The following is a 22194-nucleotide window of genomic DNA, read 5'->3' as shown; positions in this document are numbered from 1 at the left end:
CCCTGCTCAGGTTCGTAGCAGGGTTCGGAGGCAGAGCACTAAGATAGATGGGCCTCTGCTTGGCAGCAGGGGCGTTAGCGGCACCACTAGGAGGGTGAATTAAAAAAGGGAGCGAGTCCCCTCCCCCTGCTGTGGTTTAACCCCCGCTGGCAACTAAGCACCACACAGCTGCTTGCTCACCAGCACCCCCCGGTGGGGAAGAGAGTAGGGAAAGAAGTAAAACCCGTGGGTTGCGATAAGAGCAGTTTAATAATCGAAACAAAGTAAAATATAATAATACTAATGATAATAATTGCAATGAAAGAGAGAGGATTAAAACCCAAGAAAGACAAGTGCTGCACAGTACACTGTCTCACCACCCACTGACCGAGGCCCAGCCTGTCCCCCAGCAGCAATCAGCAGCTCCTAGCCAACTCCCCCATCCTCCGTTTTATAAACTGGCATGATGCTCTGTGGTATGGAATATGCCTTTGGCCAGTTCAGGTCAGCTGTCCTGGCCGTGCTTCCTCCCCAGCTTCTCCACCTACTCATAGGAAACTGAAAAGTCCATGACTTACTTAGAGAGTTAGGACTACTGAGAAACAACTAAATCATCAGTGTGTTATCTACATTCTTGTAGTAAATCCAGAAAAACCACAGCACTGCACCAGCTTCTAAGAAGAAATTTAACTGTATCCCAGATGAAACCAGAAAACCCACAGTACCAAGCAGCTGTGTGTGACCCTACTTCCACCACCACTCTCATCTGGAGAAGACAAGACAATCCTCTGTGGCACACACACTGAACACAGTAATGCTACACAACAGGTCTAAGGGAAGGGATATCTGCATCTGTAACAAGGTGCTGGCATGCCAGCGTGAGACAGGAGGCATGACTGTGGGTTGGTGGTGGGGCCCCAAACCACAGCAGGGCAGAAGAAAAGATCCTAAGCTGCTTAGTGGCTGGCAGATGTAGAGGTATCAGCACGGTTGCTTCAGGTGGGTGACACACGCATCAGCCTGCATCACTGAGGGACGCTGAACTGCAATTCAGGGCTGTGGGAAGCACCAGCAGAAAATTAACTGTCCTGTGATGAACAGAGAGTCCTCTCTGCTCGCCTTCACCTCCTGGCCAAGAAGACCCAGAGGGCTCACACATGTCTCATGTCACCCACCCCATCCTGCTTGCTGACACTGAATTAAGGGATGTGGGGAAGAGTGGGCAAGGCAGCTTCCCCGGCAGGAAGGGGCTGGGGGCCAGCTGAATCGCCGTGGAGGCCATGACCTGGCTGCCCCCATCCCGCGGGTATCCCAGAGCCGTGTTTAGGGTGCTCGGCGCAAAGTCAGTCTCACGAGGAGGAACATGGCAGCACAGATGAGGTGTCGGTCCAGCGTGTGTTTCCCGTAACACAGGCAGAGCTTCCAGAGAGCTGCCGTGACCCCAAGCCCAGGGGGCACTGCTGGGCAAAAGCTCAGGAGGAGCGAGGCAGCAGCATGAGGAGCAGGTGCTGCTGCAGGGGAGTAAGGCTGGGGGCTGACGGGACAGCCGGGGACGAGGCGGCCCGGGAAGGGGGAGAAAGTGGGAGGCGGGTCCGCGAATCTGCTCGGCTCTCACGGAGCCGGCCGAGCGCCGGCGCTGGCGGAGGGGCAGCAGCACCGCCCAGGGGCGGGCCCCGCGCTCTGCCCGCCCCCGCCGGGCCGCCGTCCCCGCCGCGGTTCCCGCCGCTGCCGCCATGGAAGAGCAGAAGGAGAACTGCCCGGAGGCCGCCCCGGACGAGGCGCGGGCGCCGCCCGCCCCCGCAGCCTGCCCGCCGGTGAGTGTGCGGGGCGGCGGGAGCGGTGCTGGCCCGGCCCGGCCCGGCTCGGCCTGGCCCGGCCCGCCGGGGGCCCGCACACCCCCGCCCGCCCATGGCGGCCCGCCCGGCCCGCCCGGCCCTGCCCCGCTGCCCCGGGTTCCCGGCGCTCGCCCCTCGGAGAGGCGCCGCCCGCGCCCCGCAAAGGCCGCGAGTAGCGGTCGGGAGCCCAAGTGCCCCGGGTTTTTCGTCGTGGTTTATTGTGTCCCACTCTGTGGATTCTGGTTAGTTTGAAGCGTCGAGAGAGACCCCTTGATGCTGGTGAAGGCTCTGCCAGCTCGCACCAGAGAACTCGTTTTTGGTTTTTTTTTCTGTTGAAGTTGGGATGCTCGTTCAAGTTTTGTCTCAGAGAGATGCACTTCGGCATGGCAAAAGACACGTGCATTAGCATCCCTTTACTGTTTGTTGCTTTTTAGGAACATCGTGTTTCAGAGCAGGCTTCACTGTTGATTTTCTTGCCCATCTATAAGCTAATTCGCTCAGTTTGATCACAAGTGTAACAGTGTGATGCTTTACTGTATCTTGATGCCAAGACGATCTGTAAAATGCTCTGGGTTTTTGTTTTGACCTTCTTCAATGACTTTCTGATTTCTCTTTCTTTTAGGGTAGGCAGCATTGTAGGATCAATGATCAAGAAACTAATGGCAAAACCTCAGCTGCCAGTTCAAATGACTTCAGTGATCCTGTTTACAAAGAAATTTCTTTAACTAATGGTTACATCAACAGGATGACCAGAGAAGAGCTCAGAAGTAAACTTGCAGAGTTCAAGCTTGAAACCAGGTTTGGCTCATTTGTGAACATTTTGATTTATCTTTAAGAACAGTAGAGCCATAAAGGATGATTATTTTAAAGTTTAAAAGCTCAGCACAGAGTGAAAAGCAAACACAGCACCAAACACCAGTTGTTTTCCATGCAATTGTGATGCAGCTTTTATTGTAGCATTAATGCATACTGCCTAATATATGCTGTCTCAACTGGTAACCCAAAGAAATGAAAGAATATCAAACTGTAGGATACTTCTCATATCATGTCTTTGGTCAAGGGGAAAAGAAGAACTGCAGTCATTCTCAGGTGATGTTGCGGATCTTCAGTGTGTAGAAAACTTGCTTCAGAACATAGTTTTATTTCCTGTTACCAGTATAGTTGGGCTACTTGCTACAAACTAGAGAAGACAGAGACTGTAGGGGAGAGACTGTTCAGAGGGGGAAAAAAAGGGATTTAGCAGAGATTGATCTGAACAGAATCAAAGGAAAAAAATTGGTGTGAAGGAGGGGAGTGCAGCCTGCTACCTCCAACATATCTGTCTGCAGATGTTCTGACTGCATATTTTTTTCAATTCTTCCTTTGGTTAAATTAACTTAGTGCCTCAGGAAGAAAAAAAAATTATCATTACCTGAGAAAATTTTCAGTAAAACAGGTTAGATTTGTACAGCTATTTGATAGTTAATGTGATCTAAAAGTAAAAAGCAGAATTCAAACAGTATATGATATGTTTGTGGTTTCCTCCTAGGTTATTTTATTCAACTGTAAACACAAAAAGCTTTAAACTTCTCTTTTACCTAAATGTGGTTTCTTTTCTCAATATATCCAGTTAAGTTAGTCAGACTATGTCTTACCTGTAAACATCAGCTCTAATTAGAGAGTTGAGCAGATTGCCACACACGATCCCTTGAGGGTATTGTGATAGCAGATTGTCTCCTCTTTTCAACTCTTTTTATAAGTTTGATGAAGAAAAAGGTAATTTCCCCCTCCATCAGCTCCCCATACTGTCTCAGTTTTGAATGAACTGCTCATTGAATTAAACCAGATTAAAAAACCAGAGTGATGAAGTTATCTCTGCAGAAGCAGCTGATGTTCTCAAATGCAGGTTTAGTAGTTAGCAGTTTTATCCTGTGGATCACTGGCCTGCTTTTCTGATAATACCTCTTGCTACAAGTATTTCTTACAGCTTCTCTGATTTCATTTGCAACGCCTAATTTTGAAAATAACTTCCTTCAAAAAGTAGCTTATCCTTGTTCATTCTGGTTTGGTTTGGTACAGTGGCAGTTCTGGTACCTGCACTTGCATATTATGTTTGTATTAAAAACATGAAGTAACTTTAATTGCTTTCTGCTGTGAGTTTATGTATAGCCACAAACCTGAAAAACAAGATTTCGACCAGCAGGTTTTTCTGACAACTGAAATCTTGAGCACTTTGTTTTAATTGAATTCAAAGTCTGTTTAATTAATTTAAATTGAGAGGAATTTAAAATGTGGGGGGTTTAGCTGGGTTCTGCATTATCTGTGCCACTGAGGCAGAAAAGACCTCGTGCATGAGCTACTTCAGGCAGAGTGCACAGGGAAATACAAGTGAAGCAGTGCTGCTCCCAGGGCCAGAGGTCATCTGGCAGCAATCTACAAAGACTTGGGCTTTGCAAAGGCTTTGGCTACTGAGTCTTGCTGAACTAGAGGTGACTGTGGATTGTCTCTGTGCTGTGCTTCCCGGTCTGTCCCTGGTATTGTCTTGATGTGTTAGTTGCTGGGGGGTATCACAGCCAAAATATCCATTCCAAATAATGGATCGTTAACTGTATGATCAAGTCGAATTCAGGCTTCATAAGTGCTGGTGTTCAAAATGAGGTTAATAAATTATGAACTTTCAGATGTTAAATACAGCTTCAGTTCTGCAGTGGGGAAATAATTAATTAAACCAGAGTGCGATCTTTGTCATTTATCTCTTCAGAGGGGTGAAAGATGTACTGAAAAAGAGACTGAAAAACTATTACAAGAAACAGAAGCTGATGCAGAAGGAACACATTAGCAGAGAGAGCTGTTACGACTACATCTGTGTCGTTGACTTTGAAGCAACATGTGAAGAAGGAAACCCACCTGAATTTGTACATGAAATAATTGAGTTTCCTGTTGTCTTAGTAAACACACGTACCTTGGAAATAGTAAGTGATCTAGTTGCTGTGTTGGTTTGCTGTTCTTTGGTGTAACTTCTTTGCATCTGAAAGTCTATTATTAGTTTTTAGGTAGATGTTGAACTTTGTTAAAAACAACATACTTTTTTCCGTGAAGAGCTATCCTCTGTGCCTCTTAAGTACAAACAAAACTTTCTTTCTGTTCTGAAAGCAGCTGGAATAGATCATTCTCCTGTTGTTGACCCCTTCTGTTGATGTGAGCTTCTCAGTCGTCCGTGTCTGTTCTCCCCTGGCCTTCCTTTACATGCTTTAAGATCCATAAATCTATTTCTAGGAATCAAGGTATTCATCATAATCAAAAATTAGCAAATTCTGTGGTCCTGTGTGAGGCAGTCCGGAAGACACTAATGCAGAGGTCTAGAAAGTGAGGTTGAGTGAACTCCACTTATGTCAGGCTACACTGTTTCTACAATGTACCTGACAGATTGACAGCTGCATAACTCGATTTTAAACATACTTCGTAGGCATTTGGCAGCTTCAAGTGCTCTGTTGCTGTACAGCTTTCTTCTAGGAGAAACTTCTTGCTGAAGTGACTCAGTGAAACAGAGGATGTGCACACACCTCTGACTAATGGTTCATTTATCAAGAACTAAGAGGAAGAGGATTTCCAGTAATCACTGTGCTGCTGCATTAGAATGTAGCTGCGTGTATGACTAATTGCAGAAAGAGGATTATGCAGATTACTAAGATTGTTTTTGTTACCTTTAGAGTGGTAGGAAACACCACGTCTTCTGTCCAAAAGGTTTTGTGCTGTTGTAGCAGCAGGGATTTGGGGCTCGCTTTTTTCCATGAAATCTGCCTGAGTCTTCACTCCTGTATTGCTCAGTTTCCCAGAGTGAGGTCGTGTTTATCTTTGCCTGGCTGGCATCCAGAGGTGTAGAACTTGCATGCAGCCCCTGAGATGTGCAGCCAGTTGCTTTCCTTGAATTGCAGGTGAGCCTTTGGATACCACCTAAAAGACATAAGGCTCTGCTCATGCCTCTCTTTTCTTTTTCCTTACTCCCACTCTCCTTTTCCCAAATCCTCCCCTTTTTTGCAGTCTGCCCTTCTCCCCTCTTAAATCCACATTCGTGCTCTATGATGCCTACTGGCTGAGAGGAAGGACGTGTTCTGGTTGGAAAGCCATCCATCCCATTAGGAATCTGATGGTGGCCAGTCAGGAGGCTCATACTGGCTCAGGAGGTACACACTCCCTTTTGCATCCAGCAGGACAAGTAGCTGCTGTTGCCTTTGGGCTGTAGGCAAGCCAGAGAAATGTTGTGTTTTGGGCTACACAGTGTGCTACAACTGAGCATTTGATTCTCTCGTTACAGGAGGATACCTTTCAACAATACGTGAAGCCAGAGATTAATCCCAAGCTTTCAAACTTCTGCATCAATCTGACAGGAATAACCCAGGTAATTTGCACTTTCATTTCTTAAGGGAAAAATATGAAAAAAAGAGTGATGTGTTGTTGATGTTTTCAGACTGGTAATCTTAAATGGTAATCTTTCATATGGCTATTTTTCTGTAAGGCCTGTTCTCTTAATCCTTGTTTTTTCCCCTATCCCAATATCACATAATTGATTTCACTACATTGGTCATTTTGTAGGGAAAAGCACTCACTTTGTGATTCATGTGTAGAAACTTAGTCTTTAGCAGAGGAAAGCACCTTTTGAGTTGCATCAGTTCCTTTTCTAAGATTTAATTCTAAAGAGTCTAGAGTATTAGGATGGCAATTGCCTGTGGTCAAATAACTTGAGCAGGAGCCTGGGAAACAACCTCAAAAGGTTCCAATCAAAGTTCGGCTGCTGACTAACCTCGTTACCTTTGCAGAAGCTATTAGGAGGTCGGCTCTTCTAGTGATGCTTTTGTGGTGATATTTTTAAGTTTAGACAAATCTGTACAGTTGTCTTTTAACGTGTAATCTGGTTTTCTAAAGATTTTGGTAAAGCCAACTTTGTAAGTACCCATATACCAGTATAATTTTTACGCTTCACGCTGGTTTGCTTTTGGGTTTTTTTTTCCTGAAAAAATGTTCCTTGCTTTAGGGTTGTTTTTTTGTTTCTCTTAGGACATTGTTGATAAAGCTGATACTTTTCCTCAAGTTCTGCAGAATGTCGTGGAGTGGATGAGACAGCGAGAGCTGGGAACAAAGTATAGCTATTCCATGTTGACAGACGGGTATGTCCCTATGCAGCCTTCAGCACAACCTGAAACTGTGAAACCGTGTTTAATATTTGTGAGAGTATTGTTAAAGCTGGATCAGGACACTGACATTTTGCTGTTTTGTTTTGACTGAAGCTTTTGGGAAAACTGAGCAAAGATCAACTAAACAATTGGAAACGAAGCTTAAATCCATCAGATGGCGCTGTTTCTTTCCTAGCTGTCTGTACGCAACGAAGTGCTGTTGAACAGACTTCTGATGCTTTGCTGTTGCTGTAATTCTTCCTTTATGTCTAGCTTTCATGTGGCACATAACACCTGAAAGTATCACCGTGCAATTTCAGTCCTAAGCGACTTCCATGCCCTGAGGCTTCAGAGATGTGTGGTGTTCGTGCTGTAGTGTTCTCTGTGAGTGTTAGTGTTAATGTTAATACGTCCTGCATATTTTCCCAGAACACAGTAATGGATTGTGACGTTTATGGAACAGGGAGGAATGGCTAGCACAGAAACTTCTGTGCTTTGGCTCAGGGGTCTGTGGCTCTGGTGGGTCCCAGCTCTGACAAGGTTTGTGTGTGAGGGATTGACTGGTCCCTCAAACTGCCACCTGAACTTGTTCTCTCACAAGGTCTGTATGGAAAATCAAGTCCCCTAATGACTGCAAAACGAACAGGTCATGAGATCTAGACACGGCTGTGATGCAACATTGTTCTTGTGATCTTAGCTTTGTTATATGGTGGAATACAGTGTTTGAGCCTTGTCTTTTATAGCCTGACCAGGGATTCTTTTTTGCAGGTGATGCTTGCCTTTTAGCTGTGAAACATTACTATTCTGTTAACATACCTGCTTTCCTCCTTGAAATGATATAAGTAGGACAGGGAGTTTTTAACAGGAGCTGTGTTTAGGTGAATGATACCTTTTCATGTTTGCCTGCAGTAGGAGTGCATAAACTCAAAACTGGAGTTCATGAAAAAAGAGCATGTGGAATCTTAGTATAACTTTCTAACACTTCTGTCAAGTAAAACACAGGTAAATATTCTACAGTGTGAGTAGTTTGAAAAATAATGTATCGTAGTAGATGAATGGGTACATAACTAGAGCTTTTTAACTAAGCCAACTAAATTACCAAGTGAGAACTTATTTTTGGTCATGAGACCTTTTTCTCAAAATTCCTGAAGATTTAGGCAATTCCTATGAGTCACAGGCCTTTTCTGGTTAAGAACCCATATCACTGAGATGTTGTTGTGTCCATTGTGAACAGTGAAGCATTTTAAAAAGCTGTCACGCAAGACTTGAGGTGTACAGGATAGATCCACGTACACTTTAAAAATAAGAAGTTAACATAATGCCATTCCAACTTTAATTAATTTAAGGAGCTATGGTGAATTCTATTTGACTAAGTTTTAACCTGTGATTACATTGCTGTCTTTGGAAACAACAGTGAATTTTAAAAAGAAGATGGTAAGCAAAACTGGTGCAAGACTGGTTATATTACTGAGCCTAAATGTCTCTGGATATCCCCTCCAGAGGAATCCTCTCACTGAAATTCCTTTAGGAAAATAAGTGCAGTGAAATCTCTGTCATATAAGTGAGATTGTGTAAACAGCTGAAAGAGATAAGGAAAGAATCTTTATTTTTGCTTGAAGCTTACAAACTTGTTGGGGTGGTTCTCTTCAGGAAAGCAGGCCACAAGTGCATAGGATTACAGTTTCATCTTCTCATAAAGATCTGGTTTCTCATACAGCTAAGTGCAGTGTTGTTTTAATAATGTACATGAAGTTAGAGAGATGTGTGTGTACCCAAGTAATCAGGAAAATTTAAGGTGTCGCTTGCTTTCCCCAAGGGCTGCATAAGCATCTAATTTATAGGCAGTTTTTGGAGTAGATGTGGTAGGTGGAGTAGTGGGCATGCTGTTTTTTGTTTTAACATCCTGGACCTGAAACCATCCTAATGAAAGTCTTGCTCATGTCATTTTTTTTTCCCCCTATGATTAACAAATTCATGTTAAAAAAGTTCTTTACCATGACTATAGCAAAAGAGCTTTTCCTAACCTGTTTTCCTTCTCCTGATCACCAGAGACAAGACAGCTTTTAGTGCTACAGCTATGCATTATATCGAGTATGGCATTATATATTCCTAATGTTTTTCTCTTTTGACTTTTTAAGATCTTGGGATATGAGTAAATTTTTCAACATCCAGTGCCGTATTAGCCGTATCAAATACCCTTCTTTTGCCAAAAAGTGGATCAATATTCGCAAATCATATGGGAACTTCTATAAGGTTTGTACAAATTGTTGTTTCTCTTACGGGAAAATTTCGTTTCAAAGTCTAGAATGTCCTGTTGTGCTTGTCATCTCTGTGTAGTATAAAATTATAGTACTTAAACCAGTTGCTGGGGGTCTGATTTTCAAATGTGTTTCATGTCCAGATTTCACTTCAGTAATTGAAAATCATATAATCTACTGCATTTTGATTTTAATCTTGTTTTTTAAGAGTTAGGATATGCTCCATGGAGGATTGAATAAAAACATCTTACTGACCCTCTTGGATCAAGCGTGTCTTAAAGTAGTTCAGCTGAAAAGACTCTATATTGATTTTTCAATTATTTTTTCTGGTTTTCGTGTAATACACTACAGAACTAATTTGCACCACTACCCTCAGATAATCTTGACTCTTGACAGTATAACAGGGACAGAGAAAGATTAGGATATATCTACAGTGGAATCAAATTGTCAGGAGAAAAGTAATACCAAGTTCAGTGCTGGACCTTATTGTTGCTTTCTGTCAGATTACCGTAAAATGAGTTGTTGGAGATTTTAGCAAATTCCTAGTCAGCCTACACTAAACCAATTTTTTGAATGTGATTTCAGCCTTGCTGTTGATCTTCTTTTGAAGAGCTTTTTCATACTAAATGTAACCTCTAGATGAAAAAGAGGTTGACATTTAATAAGAGAAGAGCTTTACTTTATGCTGAGCAAATATTACAGGGTTACTCCATTTCTCCCTCTATTATTGTGCCTTCTCTGCATGATGGTTTCTGTTGGAAACATGCTAGGACACAGAACAGTTTTGTTAATCCTATCAGCTTTAACCTAGACAAACTTTCTTTTTCCTGCTCTATTAAGACATCATCAGAGGCAATGAGGATTGTAACTTGGAAGGAATCAGTTTTTTGTGATTTGTTTGTTTTTTTTAATATATGTAAACAGTTGTAGCATTTATACTTGTTCAGTGCTTCTGTTTAGCTATTCCATGCTGCTGTTGAATCTGTTGTTAATAGATGAAATCGATGACAAGGAATGTTCTGTAGCTTTCCTGTGGAATATCCCACACCCTGCAATACGCGTCCCCTGCCTGGTTTGTTTGTGTTATTATTAGAGTTGCATGCTGCCAGGTTTTGGCAACTGTGCTGTTGCCATTCTGCCTAGCTATTAAATCCAGTAGTATGGTGCAATATCTTGGAACTTGTCATGGCCCATGTTCCCCCACCACAAACACCACCATCACCAAAAGAGACGGCTGAAGTTTTCATTTAAAGTTATCCTTTGTTTTTCTTCGATGTTTCAAAAGAACAAGTATGTATTTAGTAGTTAGCTAAGAGAATACTCGGGGCTTTAGCTGGTGTTGCACTTTGTATGGGTAAGTCAGTTAAGTGTCCATATCTGTTCATGCTGTTGGTCATCCGTGGGCTGCTGTAGGTGTTGCTGACCTGTTCCTGTGGTGGTTGGAGGCATTCAGGAGCTTGATGTCAGTGAGAATCAGGAGCCTGGTGCTTCTTTAATCACTCAGCATTTAAAAGGAAAACCGAAATCTGATTCCCTCTGCAATGCCACATTGGGTGGTAATTTGTTTTTTATTAAGATTGTTAAACCTGTTTAGGCCACAGCTTCCACCCTTGCCAGTGCAGGTGCATCTTGAGCTGGTGCTGGTGAGAGGCTCTTGACATCATCCTGAGTCTAGACAAGCTCCTGTTGACTGTGTCTCCTCTGTGAAAATGAGAGTGTCTGTCTCACCAAGGTACTTTGAAGTTAAAGGGTTAGTGATTTGACAGAAGGCAACATGAAAGTATATGTGACTTAAGTAGACTTAAAATCTGCATGTGTTTCTACTGCACTGTGTTAGATTAAAAAGACTTGCTACAGAAATTAATCCTTGAATGTTCCTCACTTTCTCCACCAGGTTCCTAGGAACCAGACCAAGCTGACAATCATGCTTGAAAAGCTGGGCATGAATTATGATGGGAGACCTCACAGTGGACTTGATGACTCTAAAAACATTGCAAGGATAGCTATAAGGATGCTGCAGGATGGCTGTGACCTGCGAGTGAACGAGAGGATTCATGGTGGACAGCTGATGACAGTCTCCTCCTCAGCCCCCTTAGAGGGAGCCCCTGCTCCACAGATGCCCCGCTACAGAAATTAGCAGTTCAGCGGTTCTGCCTCAGGAACTGCCCTCAGATACCCACAGAAGACTGAGTAGAGCTTATTAAACAGCCACCTCTGCCAGCTCGTCTGCCATGCAGAATTCTAAAGCACCTTAACTAACCATCTCCATTGAAACCAAGAGGAGTGTGGAAGCTCTCTGAAGCCTGTTACAGCAATTTTTTTTTTATACCAATGATTTTTGTTTTTTCAAACTTTGCTAGAACTAAGGGTGATGTGCAGAATCCCTAAGCTTTTGAGAGCACGTAATTTAAACACCTGCAAAGATGGATTGCTGCCGTTCCACCCCAGCCTGTGGGTAGTATTTATTCACTGTGCTGTGCTCTAATCATATCTAGCATCTGCTTATTCATTGCACACAAATAAGCCATTGCTGGAAGAACTGAAATAGCAAGTGGTCGGGCTGGCCTTTCCTGATAAGGCACTCTTCCAGGAGTTCCTGCCAATTTTTTTTGGTTTTTTTACCAAGTCTAGGAGAAATGGGAGCATGCTCATCAATTCTAAAGCAGTAGAGAAGTACTCTGGTGTTCAGGGCTTATCTTTAAGGGATATGTTTGTCTCCTTCCCCATCAAATAGAAGAGCTGGGAATTGAATAAAAATTTTGTTAATGCAATATGATAGTATTTTTTTTAACATGTATTTTAAAAGAGAAGATTCTTCAGATTTTCACTTTGAGGATCACATCTCCTACTCCTGCTATACTCATAGCTGCCCTTCATTTAATGCCACTTTTAGACGCTGTCAGCCATTTGGGCTTAAACATGAGTGAAGTAAAAGTAAGTTCAAAACATGCCAGATCGTCAAAATCTCATGCTCTGTGATTATTACATAAAACAGGAAGCTTCTGGTTCATAGCTAAAAACATGCTCAACTCTTTTTGGTATCTTCTTGTGCTTCTGCCACCTCTATCTCAAGATCTAACGTTGGAAGATTAATATAATTTTATTAGTAAAGGCCACAGCTAATTACTGACAACTTCTGCTTACTTCCCAGGCCTCAGATAGGATGATATTCAAAAGAGGCCAAAGTGTTAATTTGTTTTGTCTCCATGCACTGTTACAAAGTTACAACATTAATGTGATCAGCTTTGCATTAGAATGGCTTGCTCTGAAAAGCAGAATGATGCATTTTGGTTGCTCTTCATCAAAAAAAAAAAAGTTAGTTTGCTATCCCTGTATTACTGTTCGTTCTTTCTACCACTTTAGATTCAGGAAGCAAAATAACCAGTTAATAAAGCTTTGTTAAGAACATTCACTGTTGACTAATCAAACTTGTCCCAGCCCCCTTTGCTCTTCTGACTGTTAAATTGCATCAATGGAAATGTGAAAGCTTTTATTTTAAATTCATGTAAGAGGGAGAAGTATTGGCTAATTCTCATTTGCTTCATATGTTTTCTTTCCAGAGTCACAGATCTGGACAGTCACAACTGCTTTAACTGCTTTAGAATGATGTTCTTTTTTTTTTTTTTCCCCTGAAAGCAAATACTTGTTCTACTTGTAGAGTTTTGTTGAACTTAAGAGTTTCTTTTCCTTCTTTCCATCCACATTTGATGGATTTTCAGAAGGGTAAAATCCAAACCTCTGATGTGCTCTACTCCTAAAATACCATTTATCTGTCAGCCCATGTTTTGTACAAATTCTTATAGATGTACTTTTCACCGTAGCAACCATAGTATTCTCTTTTCTGAATAACCGTGGTAATTTGCTACTTTTTTTTTTTGTCCCTGAGTTACTGTGTGCAGGTTTCTATGATGAAAATGAGTGTAGCTCAGCAGATCTCCCCTTGGCATGTTGGCTGCCAGAGACTTTATCACTAGTCTTTTATTTACAGGTCTGTAACCAGGCTCGCAGTCAAAGGAAAAACTTCTGCTTGTTACAGATTATACTACCGGTTGCATAAGAGCTTTGTAATTTTACATCGTTTATTTTAAGTACAGAGTTGTTTATTTTTGTTAAATAACTTCAAAAAGATATTTTGAGATAAGGCTTAAATATTAATTGGTTTCTGTTTACTACTTGAGTAGGTTGGTGGGGTTTTTGTCAGTGAGTTGCAGAAGTCAGTAAAATCATTCCAGATGCTATTTTGTCTAAGTTGGATTAATGTAAGTTGTAACTATTTTCACAGAATATTTGAGTCTGTGATTTTGAGATAAAGTGAATTTTAACAAAGTTTGCTGGCTTGCTTGAAATGTAAACAAACTTATTAAAATAATTTTGCATTTTGAAACATGTCAGGTACTGAATTTGGTCTAAAAAGCGTGAGATGATTTCAGCAGTCTTGGGAGTCTTGGTGTCAGCACAGCTCATGTTGCTAGTCCTCTCTGGTGGACAAGCAACATTGCCATGGCTGGGTGGCTTAAATCTCTTGCATATGACTAGTTCACAGCACTCAATAACAGGATAAATTTTCCTGGATGCATTCTACCACAGGGAAAGGAAGCGTTTGAGAGAAAAAAAAAGTGGTATGGTGATTCTGCTAATGATGCTTGTGTTCAGCCAAACTGTTTTTTCAGATGGATCTCATTTGTTCGTCCAGAAAAGCTTGCTGAGTGCATCTGCTTTCATGAATATTTTAATTTAATAGAGGCGTCATCTCATGCTGGAAAAACTAATTGACAACTATGAACAAAACAATCTCGTTTTTATGCAGCAGAAAAGCATGCAGACATTGCCCTGTTGATAGAATAAGAGCCCTTGTTTTGTTGTTGTTTTTTTATGTCACATTTCAGGAGCTGTACTTGAGCAATTCTACCGCTACTGCAGACAGCCTTTGTAGAACAGTAGCAAACTTTAAACAAAGGAATTGCAGGCTAATTTCAACATGAGTGCTTTCAAGTAGGTTTCTTAATATGTATTTATATGAATGTGAGAGGGTTTCACAGAATCTTGGGGTTATGTTAGGCAAAAAAGTTTCTCAGACAGGTTAAAGAGCAATAGCCTCACTGTCTCGATGAGCAAATATCTGAGCAAATTGGGAAGAAGAGGTCACAACAGTTTGTACCCCTTCCATCAACCTCCTAGTGAGGTACAGCGACAGGGGCAACTCACAGCAGGTCGATTGTCCACAGAAATTGCTCCTGTGTTTGTCTTATGATAAGGTAACTTAATAATTGAGTTTAACAAGGCGGCTGTTTCCGTATTTTGTTGGAAATTACCTCTGCAGTGAGAGGAGGGGGCTGTTCTCAGCAGTGGAAGTAAGTAAAAACCTCAGTTTACCTTGAGCTGAGTTCTTGGAAAGCTCTCAGCACTTTACTGAAGGTCTTCTTCACCACTCTGGTGGCCTTGCAAAAGCAATGTTTTTTTCACTCATTTTCCCTCACCCTATCTTCCCATGGCTGTTTTTAAGTCCTCCTTTTCCCTTTTTATTCCACTAATGAACTTTTGTCTCCTCTGGAAAGAATTTTGTGCTAGGTAAGATCTTTGCATGTTCTGTCTAATCTAGGGGAAAAAAATTACAACCAACAGGCCCTTTATAAAAAAAATTGGAAGTTTTACCTGTGGAGGGTAGGTGTCAGGAGACCCAGTTACTGACTGCAGGCTTTTGAAACAGGCAAAAATGTAAAACATCAGTCTGTTGCAACCAAGTCCATTCTAGCCCTCTCTCAAGTACTTCATGTTTGGCAGCCCCACGGGTAGCAGTGGTGGCTTACCAGGAGGATTCACCAGATGGAGATACATGAAGCAGGCAGGTGATGGTCAGTACACGCTTCTGCTCTGCCTTGTGCTGAGCTGTGGCCTTAGCTGCAAGTATGGATGCAGACAAGGCTTTGCAGGTTGAGAAGCTGCTTCCCTCTTAGGTTCTTTCTGGGTCGGTCATTTCACATTCACAGCCTCCAACACTTGACTGGCTTTTGCCCTCTTCAAATTAGAGGACTTGGTGGGGTGGGAGAAAAGCCTGAAGTAGCTTAAAGGGTGTGTTCCATAAACAGAAGGGGTGTGACTTCTTTGCACAATGTGGCCTCATATGAAAAAAAGTCTTTTTCAAATGAATGACAAGAGCCTTGGACACCTCTTTATGGCAGAGGTGACCTCTGGGTGGGTTCTGATTAGGGAGATGATTGCAAGGCTCAGGAACTGTCTCCTCTGTGGCCACTCACTTCACAGGCACCCGTGGGTAGCCCCATGCCCTGCTCCTGCAGTCTTAACCTGGTGTGGTCATGACTGCACATCTTAATTGTAAAGCTTGTGATGCTGCTTGCAGATATATGATGGGGGGGGGAGGGGTTCTGCCTACTTTCCTGGCTGATTTTGTGCTAATGGTGGTTTTCTGCTGTTTGAAGTGAATGGTAGCAATGGTCTCGCATTGGTGTAAAGTACTTGCAGGTGATTCTGACCTCCTGTGCTTATGTTCCCTGTTTCAGTGATGTTGATTTTGAAAGAGCACATGTAGCCAAATGGACCTCTGTTGAACCAGAGGTGTCCTGATAAGCCGGAATTGCTTCACTGTGGCTTGTGTTTAGGTTTGGGGTGGTGTGCAGGTCCCAGGCTGCAGGCCGGCTGTGAAGTGTGACACGCCTTTCCAGAGAGCTGCATACTCAGCAAAATGCTTTATGACTGCAATCAGTATGATTTGGAGGTCTCCTTGCTTTATTTCATAATTCCTAGCTTGAATTGATAAGGAGTTGAATACTTATGGTCTGAGCAGCATGAAACCATTCTATATGTAATTTAGAGATAGGTCTAGCAGGCAGCTGTATGAGGCTCAATGTGCTTCCCTTTCTCACTTGCAAACACTTCCATTCAGCCATATATGAACCAAGATGATAGAGACCTAAAAAGAAGGGAGAAGGGATACGTAATTAGCCAATCTAGGCAGGTTATGCCCAAAAGGTGCTTGTAGTTTTCCATACAGCCTGAGTGTTTAACACGGTTGAACTTTGAGAACAGGCTCTTTGGGATACCAAACACCGTGTACAGAGAGGGTAACTGACTGCTTCTGTACTGCATATTCTGGCTGTATTTAAGTACAGTCTGGGAGATAGCATGGTCATATATTGCTGTAGTCCACAAAGAGAGGGAAGACAGAGCCAGCCACTCATGTTGGTGATAGCTGTGCTCCAAATGGGAGTCTGGACAGGAGACCTCCCCACCTCCTTTCCAAACAACACAACTCTGGTTCTGTGAAAACCAGTCAAGGGGAAAAACAAGATGTAGATTATCCAGTAGTCTTGATCTGCTGCTGGGATTGTTTAGTTAACTAGGAATTTTCCATGTGATTTTAGCCACAGACAGGGCCTTCAGGTCAGCTTGACTCCTCAGAGGACTCTCTTTTTTGCTACTGGTAGAGAGCTGTTCCTACCAACAGTCTCTGTGATGTATTACTTTGGTAAGTTAAGCCGTGTCCTGCCAGAATTAATATCCATAAAGCAGGTCACCACACCTGTCAGTCTTCAGTAAACAGGCAGACCTGAAGATAAGAGACATTTATTTGAGCTGAGAAGCCTGGGAGGGGCATAGCTGAAAGAGAAATCAAGAATCCAGCATTGGAGGGAGTAGTGGTAGTGCCTGCAAAGCCTGTCTGTTGGTGCTGCAGATCTTTGGGAGCAGTTTCCTTCAGCTATGCTGGTGCTTTGTTTTTCCTTCTGTTAATCTGTAGTCACACGGGCATGCTGTTTCTTCAGACCCCTCTCAAACTTCACATTTGCTGTATTTGGGGCCCGCTTCCCTGAAATTTACTGGCTCACTCCATGTTCTTTCTTGTTTTGCTTACATGAAATAGTCTGTCCCTGACCCTGCTTGTACTGATTTTCTAACCAGCCTTGTCTGGAAGCAGCTGTGCTCTGTGCTGGAATCCTGTCTGCACTGCTGGCCTAACTGTTAGGAGCAGGTCTTACGGAAACCTCAGCAGATCAGGGACTGCTGCCTTGTATAGTGTGGTGTTGCAGTTCCTGAATGCTGCAGCCATTTAACAGACACTAACAGTAGGGAGGACGGTGTAAGTAAATGGAGAATCTCTTGGCTTCCTTCACAAGTCATGGCAAACAGCTTGTGGCGAATTCTCGTGGTTTATTGGCTCTTTCATTCATGCATGCTACCGCATGCACATCTCTGGAGGTGCTGCCATCAGCAGAGAGTCTAAATCATGGGAAGGACAGGGTCATTTTGTAATTGAATGCCAATTAAGTTAGATGTGTAGTGGGTGACTGATACTTGTTTCTGCACTAGAGCTGCATTGGTAAGTGTAGCATCATGTGAAGGAGGCAGAGTGACGCTTGACAAGACTGAACAAGTAAACCTGTTCAAATGCTTTTGATTTTTCTGATAGACTGTCATTAGCCTTCAAGTGTGGAAAAGTTGTGTTGGCCTTGAAAGAGGAAAATTATGTTTTTAAACTTACAAAAATCCTTTAGAAGTTTGTAGTTTTAAGAATCGGGAAGATGAAGAGGTCTACGTATGGTCTCAACATAATGGTGGGAAGTTTTCTTCCACTGTTTAGTCTGGGAGATGGTGATGTCCCCTGCAAGTGTTGAATCAAGGCTTCCAAAACGAATGGTCCTCAGACAATGCTCTTTCACTGTGAAAACAGAATCACTGTAACAGCCTATGATTTAGCTCCCTTTCAGGCAGAAGAAAGAAATGCTGCCATCCTGGCCTCCAGCCAGGAGACCTGCCCACCTTGGTGGATACCGGCTGACATAGACACTGGAGCTTTTTGTTTTTTGGTGACATGATTTGGCAGGGAGTGAATGAACTGATTCTGTCTGTGTGTCAGACGTTGGCTGATTCTGTCTGTGTGTGAAACGTTGCCGTAGATGTTGTAGTAGATTGTGTCAGACTGGGTGAAACTTCTGTTTTGAACCGAGGTAGCCATGCTCAAGATTGTAGAGCTCCTTTCCTGAGCCAAGAGACCACAGACTAATTCAGGCCCCTCCTGGTAGCTGTGGTAGTCAGCAAAATACTCTGTAGTGGAAACATGAGCTTTTGTGTCTGAGAGGTGTACGAGCACAGGGCTTGGCTGTGTGCTGGTGGGTATATAGCCAGTTTGTGTGACTGTGTGCATACCTTACATGAAATGGCTTCACAGCTTAACAACTGAGCCGGTGGCTGCAGCCGCCTGGCCACTGCTGTGGGAAGCTTTCCATCCGTTCCTTCTTTTCTGACTTCTGCATAATATTTTTAAAGTTGCATGAAATCTCATTGGGCACATCCCGCAGCTCAGACAGTTCCTCATGCTCTAGAGCCCTTTGTACATATAATCATATATCTTCTAGAATGTCAGTGTCTTGAAAGGGCTCCTCCCACCCCTAATCTTTGAGTTTTGGAGCATGTGTAGAATGGACTGAATTGTCTTTGTGTACTCTAGCTGACCTTTGTTCCTCTATCCACACCAGCTACCTTTCAACCTGGCAGACAACCACTGCTCTGTTCACCTGTGGTTTTTGTGGCAGGATGAAGTGTCTATAACATACCTTGAAATACAACTGACTGCTTTTTGTCCCCCCCTTTTGCTTTTCTATTCCAGCTTTCCACTCTGTCCTGCACCAGCTGTGCTGTGTGTGTCTGGGCTACAGCTTCCCTTTTGTTTTTCCTCTTTCTCCCTCTCCTTCTCTATGTTGTGCAGAGAGAAGAATGTCATGCAGATAACCTCCCAGAGTATGTTGCAGTTGGGCTGAGCCCTATGGTTGCTTTCGGGAGAGTGACAAGTGTAGTAACTTTTTTTTCTCTGACTGTGGTTTGCAAGCAAAGTTGCTGGCCCTGTTCTAAAGAGGGTGAAATTCAGGCATAGAATGAAGTTGCTGTTCGAGTTTATGCAGTGACTAAGGAGAGTGCTAGGAACAGAAACTAGCTGCCTTGTCTCCCCAGCTGCTGTCTTCCCAAAACCTTCTTTTCAGTTTCTTTTCAGCAGACAATGTCTTAATGCAGGTTGCCAGCAGAGGAAGAGGCTGTGCCACTGCTGTTGTGATTTTGGCTGAGCTGCTCTTGAAGACAGGCCCTTGCCTGAGAGGAATTCTACTTGAGCTCCTGGTCTCAAGCTGGCTCTGCATCTCATCTCTGGACAGGCAGGATATATCTTCTGCAAATGCTTTCCTGAGCAATGGGACATTGCAGTCTGCCTGCCCTGGCTCTAGGCACTGAGTCTTCCAAGAGCTCTGAGTGTATGCAGTCACTTGGGCTGACAGCATAAAACCCTGTAGACTGTGTTTGTGATGACTGCAAAGGAACATCAGCAATTGCTCTTCAGCCCTTTCATGCTACCAGGAGTTCTGAAGATTTGTGATGGACACACTGATATGAATGGAGGAGGAATGGGAATATCTAGAAGCACCAGAAAGAAGGCATTAGTGGTGTATGAGAATGACTGTGCTGATGGCCACATGTGTTAGCAGGTCATCAAAGTTACAGCACACCTACAGCTCATAAAATCATAAAATGGTTTGGGTTGGAAGGGACCTTAAAGGTCATCTGGGTTCCTGCCATAGGCAAGGACACTTTACACTAGACCAGGTTTCTCAAAGACCCATTCGTACCTGGCCTTGAACAGTTCCAGGAATACCTAAATGGAATGAAAAGGGACAGCCTAAAGCAAGACAAGACAGATCTGAAATCTCAAGGCGTAAAAATGTGCTGGTTGAATAATAAAGGAATGGGATTGGAGCAATTAGTCATTTAGATAAGGAGACAAAAGACAGTGAGTATATCCTGATTCACAGAGCATAAACCCCAAAATAATCCTAATCACAGGTCAAACTCCTACAGGTACAGAGAGCCCGTCCAAGGGATGGCATGGGAGAAGGTGGCTGGCATCTCATTGGAATTGATCTTGGAATCAGCCTAGACCCTTGCATTCCAGACTGAACATGTGAAATCATGTTATAGCACATGTGATTACAAGTACGTGAGTATGTATAAGTGATCAGTTTGGGGTTAACGAAGTCACTCTTTCTGTAGTCTCCTCTCAAGCTTTGCTACAGTTGTTTGCTGCAGTGTGGCTGCAAGAACAGCAATCCATCAGTGCACAGGCAGTGCTGGAATGCAAAGTGTTTGTTCACTCTGTCTTATGCTCTTTAAGAATTAGACCTGTAGGGCCTGCTGGGAGAAAGATTTAGTTACCTAAACATAGGTGTCTAGTGCCCCCTGGTATCTTAGCTGTCTGCACAAAGCTTGCAGACATTGTGTGAGACCTGCAGGACCTGCTGTCTTCTGAAGAAGCAGCTGGAAGCCAGCCTGGAGACCTGAGATCTCCATGAGCACTATTGCTCATCCCTGTGTGTGGGCACTGGAATGGTGCCCCTGGAGCAAGTCTGTGGCTATCAGCTTGATAGGAAGAGACAGGTACCACCAGAAGATGAAGTGTCCTGTTGGTCTTTGCTGCCACTTTATGAGACTTAGCTGGAAGGTGGAAGCTGTGCTGCTGCTGTGCAGCATGTGAGCCTCCAGGACCCTTTGCTAGTGGGACAGGGTTTTCATGCAGCCAGGAGAGGAAATGCAATTACGAGGCCAAGATGTCATTTCCCAAACGTCAAAGACTTTGGGAAATGGAGATGTGTTTCCCTTTGGCTCACTCACTAGCCTTCCCAAAAAGCACAGAGGAAGACAGCTAGATCTGGATTCAGTTGTTTTGTTTCTGCACTTCAGTATAAATGAATAATGACAACTGCTCTATGATTGCTAAGGTTGGGATCATCTTCTGCTATACTTTGCACTTTGCACAGGAGTGGTGGACGAGCTGATCTGAAACTCAATTACTTGCCAAAGTCCTCAATTGCGTATCGAGGTGCTTAGCCTTTGGCCTTTAAAAAGTCTTGGACTGATTTAAAGTTGGGAAGAGTCTGAAGCGCTTGCTGAAGTGAGGAAAGTATGGTGCTTATGTTTTGCTAGTGGGTTGGTACATGTATTTAAGCTGGGATGAAGGAATTTCAGCTTTTCAGAATCTTAGAGCTAAATGCTGCACTCAGGATTCCTGGTCTTAGTACATACAGGGTCAGGTGTCACTCCCTTTCAAGGTAACTTTTGCCTGCCAAAGTACCTCTGTGGTCGTCTGCACAAACCATGAAGACTGTTGCCTCCTTTCTGCTGGTGGAACATGAAAAGACACTTTCTGCATGAGCAGGACAGAGCTCATTTCTGTGCAACTGCATGAGAGCAAGTGGAGCAAACTGGAGCACTAAGCAGTGAACCCAGTCTTGCAAGACACTGAGACACAGCTGAGTATAGGTGAAGGGTTGTCAAGATAACTGGCTCTCCTCTGCAAAAAGAATGCAAAAAAAAAAAATAGAAAGAAGATATGAGAAAAGAAAGAGTTTCCTTGCATTTTATTTTCACATTGTAAATTTGGAGCAGCCAGTCTTTCTGGGCTGCCTTCAGCCCCATCCTTCCTTCTGCCCAAAAGTAGTTTTTCTGTGATCAGGAACAGTCTCTAGCACAGAGCTCTACCTCTGGAAAAGGTAGTACAAGGCTTCAAAGGGATGTGCATGCAACACTGATAGCACAGCATTAGCCTCCCCCACAAGCATGGGAGTGCTTTGATTTGATTATTTAGCCAGGAGAGTTGGAAATGGCTGTGAGACTGTGGAAGGCAGAAAGGGACAGCACTGACCACAAACAGAGGGACAGCAGTAAGAGAAGCACATCTAACGACAGGCTCTCAGCACCGTCTCCAGTCTGGTCCCTCGGACAGGCAAAAAAAGCCCACTGGAGAAAGAGGAAAATCTCCCAGAGGAAAACAAAAATGCAAAATGGATACAAGCAAATACATGCATAAGCATCTGCAAAAGGAATAGTGAAACCTACCCACATGCTTCACAGGCAGAGTCCTCTTCCTCTCTTTGGGCTGTATCTCCCTTCAGCCTATGGGTGGGACTTTCAGGTACTGCA

General features: G+C 43.4%; 1 protein-coding gene across 2 annotated transcripts; it reads left to right on the top strand.

The window, feature by feature from the left end:
* Positions 1–1674: 1674 nt before the first annotated feature.
* ERI1 (exoribonuclease 1) lies at positions 1675–12172 on the top strand. 2 transcript variants are annotated; one of them, XM_050338717.1, is made up of 7 exons: positions 1675–1793; positions 2437–2612; positions 4555–4765; positions 6109–6192; positions 6849–6958; positions 9103–9217; positions 11117–12172. In XM_050338717.1, exons 1-7 carry the CDS (start codon positions 1713–1715, stop codon positions 11357–11359), a joined length of 1020 nt encoding a protein of 339 aa, XP_050194674.1. In that variant the 5' UTR covers positions 1675–1712; the 3' UTR covers positions 11360–12172. The 2 variants fall into 2 exon arrangements, with proteins under 2 accessions (XP_050194674.1, XP_050194675.1); XM_050338718.1 differs by having other exon boundaries at positions 1729–1793; positions 2442–2612.
* The last annotated feature ends 10022 nt before the right edge of the window (positions 12173–22194 follow it).

The sequence above is a fragment of the Myiozetetes cayanensis genome, unplaced genomic scaffold (assembly GCF_022539395.1).
Source record: "Myiozetetes cayanensis isolate MyiCay16 unplaced genomic scaffold, myiCay2020 scf7, whole genome shotgun sequence".
Taxonomy (NCBI): domain Eukaryota; kingdom Metazoa; phylum Chordata; class Aves; order Passeriformes; family Tyrannidae; genus Myiozetetes; species Myiozetetes cayanensis.
This window is presented reverse-complemented; position numbering and strand designations above follow the sequence as displayed.

Coding starts and splice junctions, on each gene's coding strand:
- ERI1 (XM_050338717.1), top strand. CDS start 1,713: ATGGAAGAGCAGAAGGAGAACTGCCCGGAGGCCGCCCCGGACGAGGCG. Junction 1,794..2,436: donor CCCCCGCAGCCTGCCCGCCG/GTGAGTGTGCGG, acceptor TCTTTCTTTTAG/GGTAGGCAGCATTGTAGGAT. Junction 2,613..4,554: donor GAGTTCAAGCTTGAAACCAG/GTTTGGCTCATT, acceptor TTATCTCTTCAG/AGGGGTGAAAGATGTACTGA.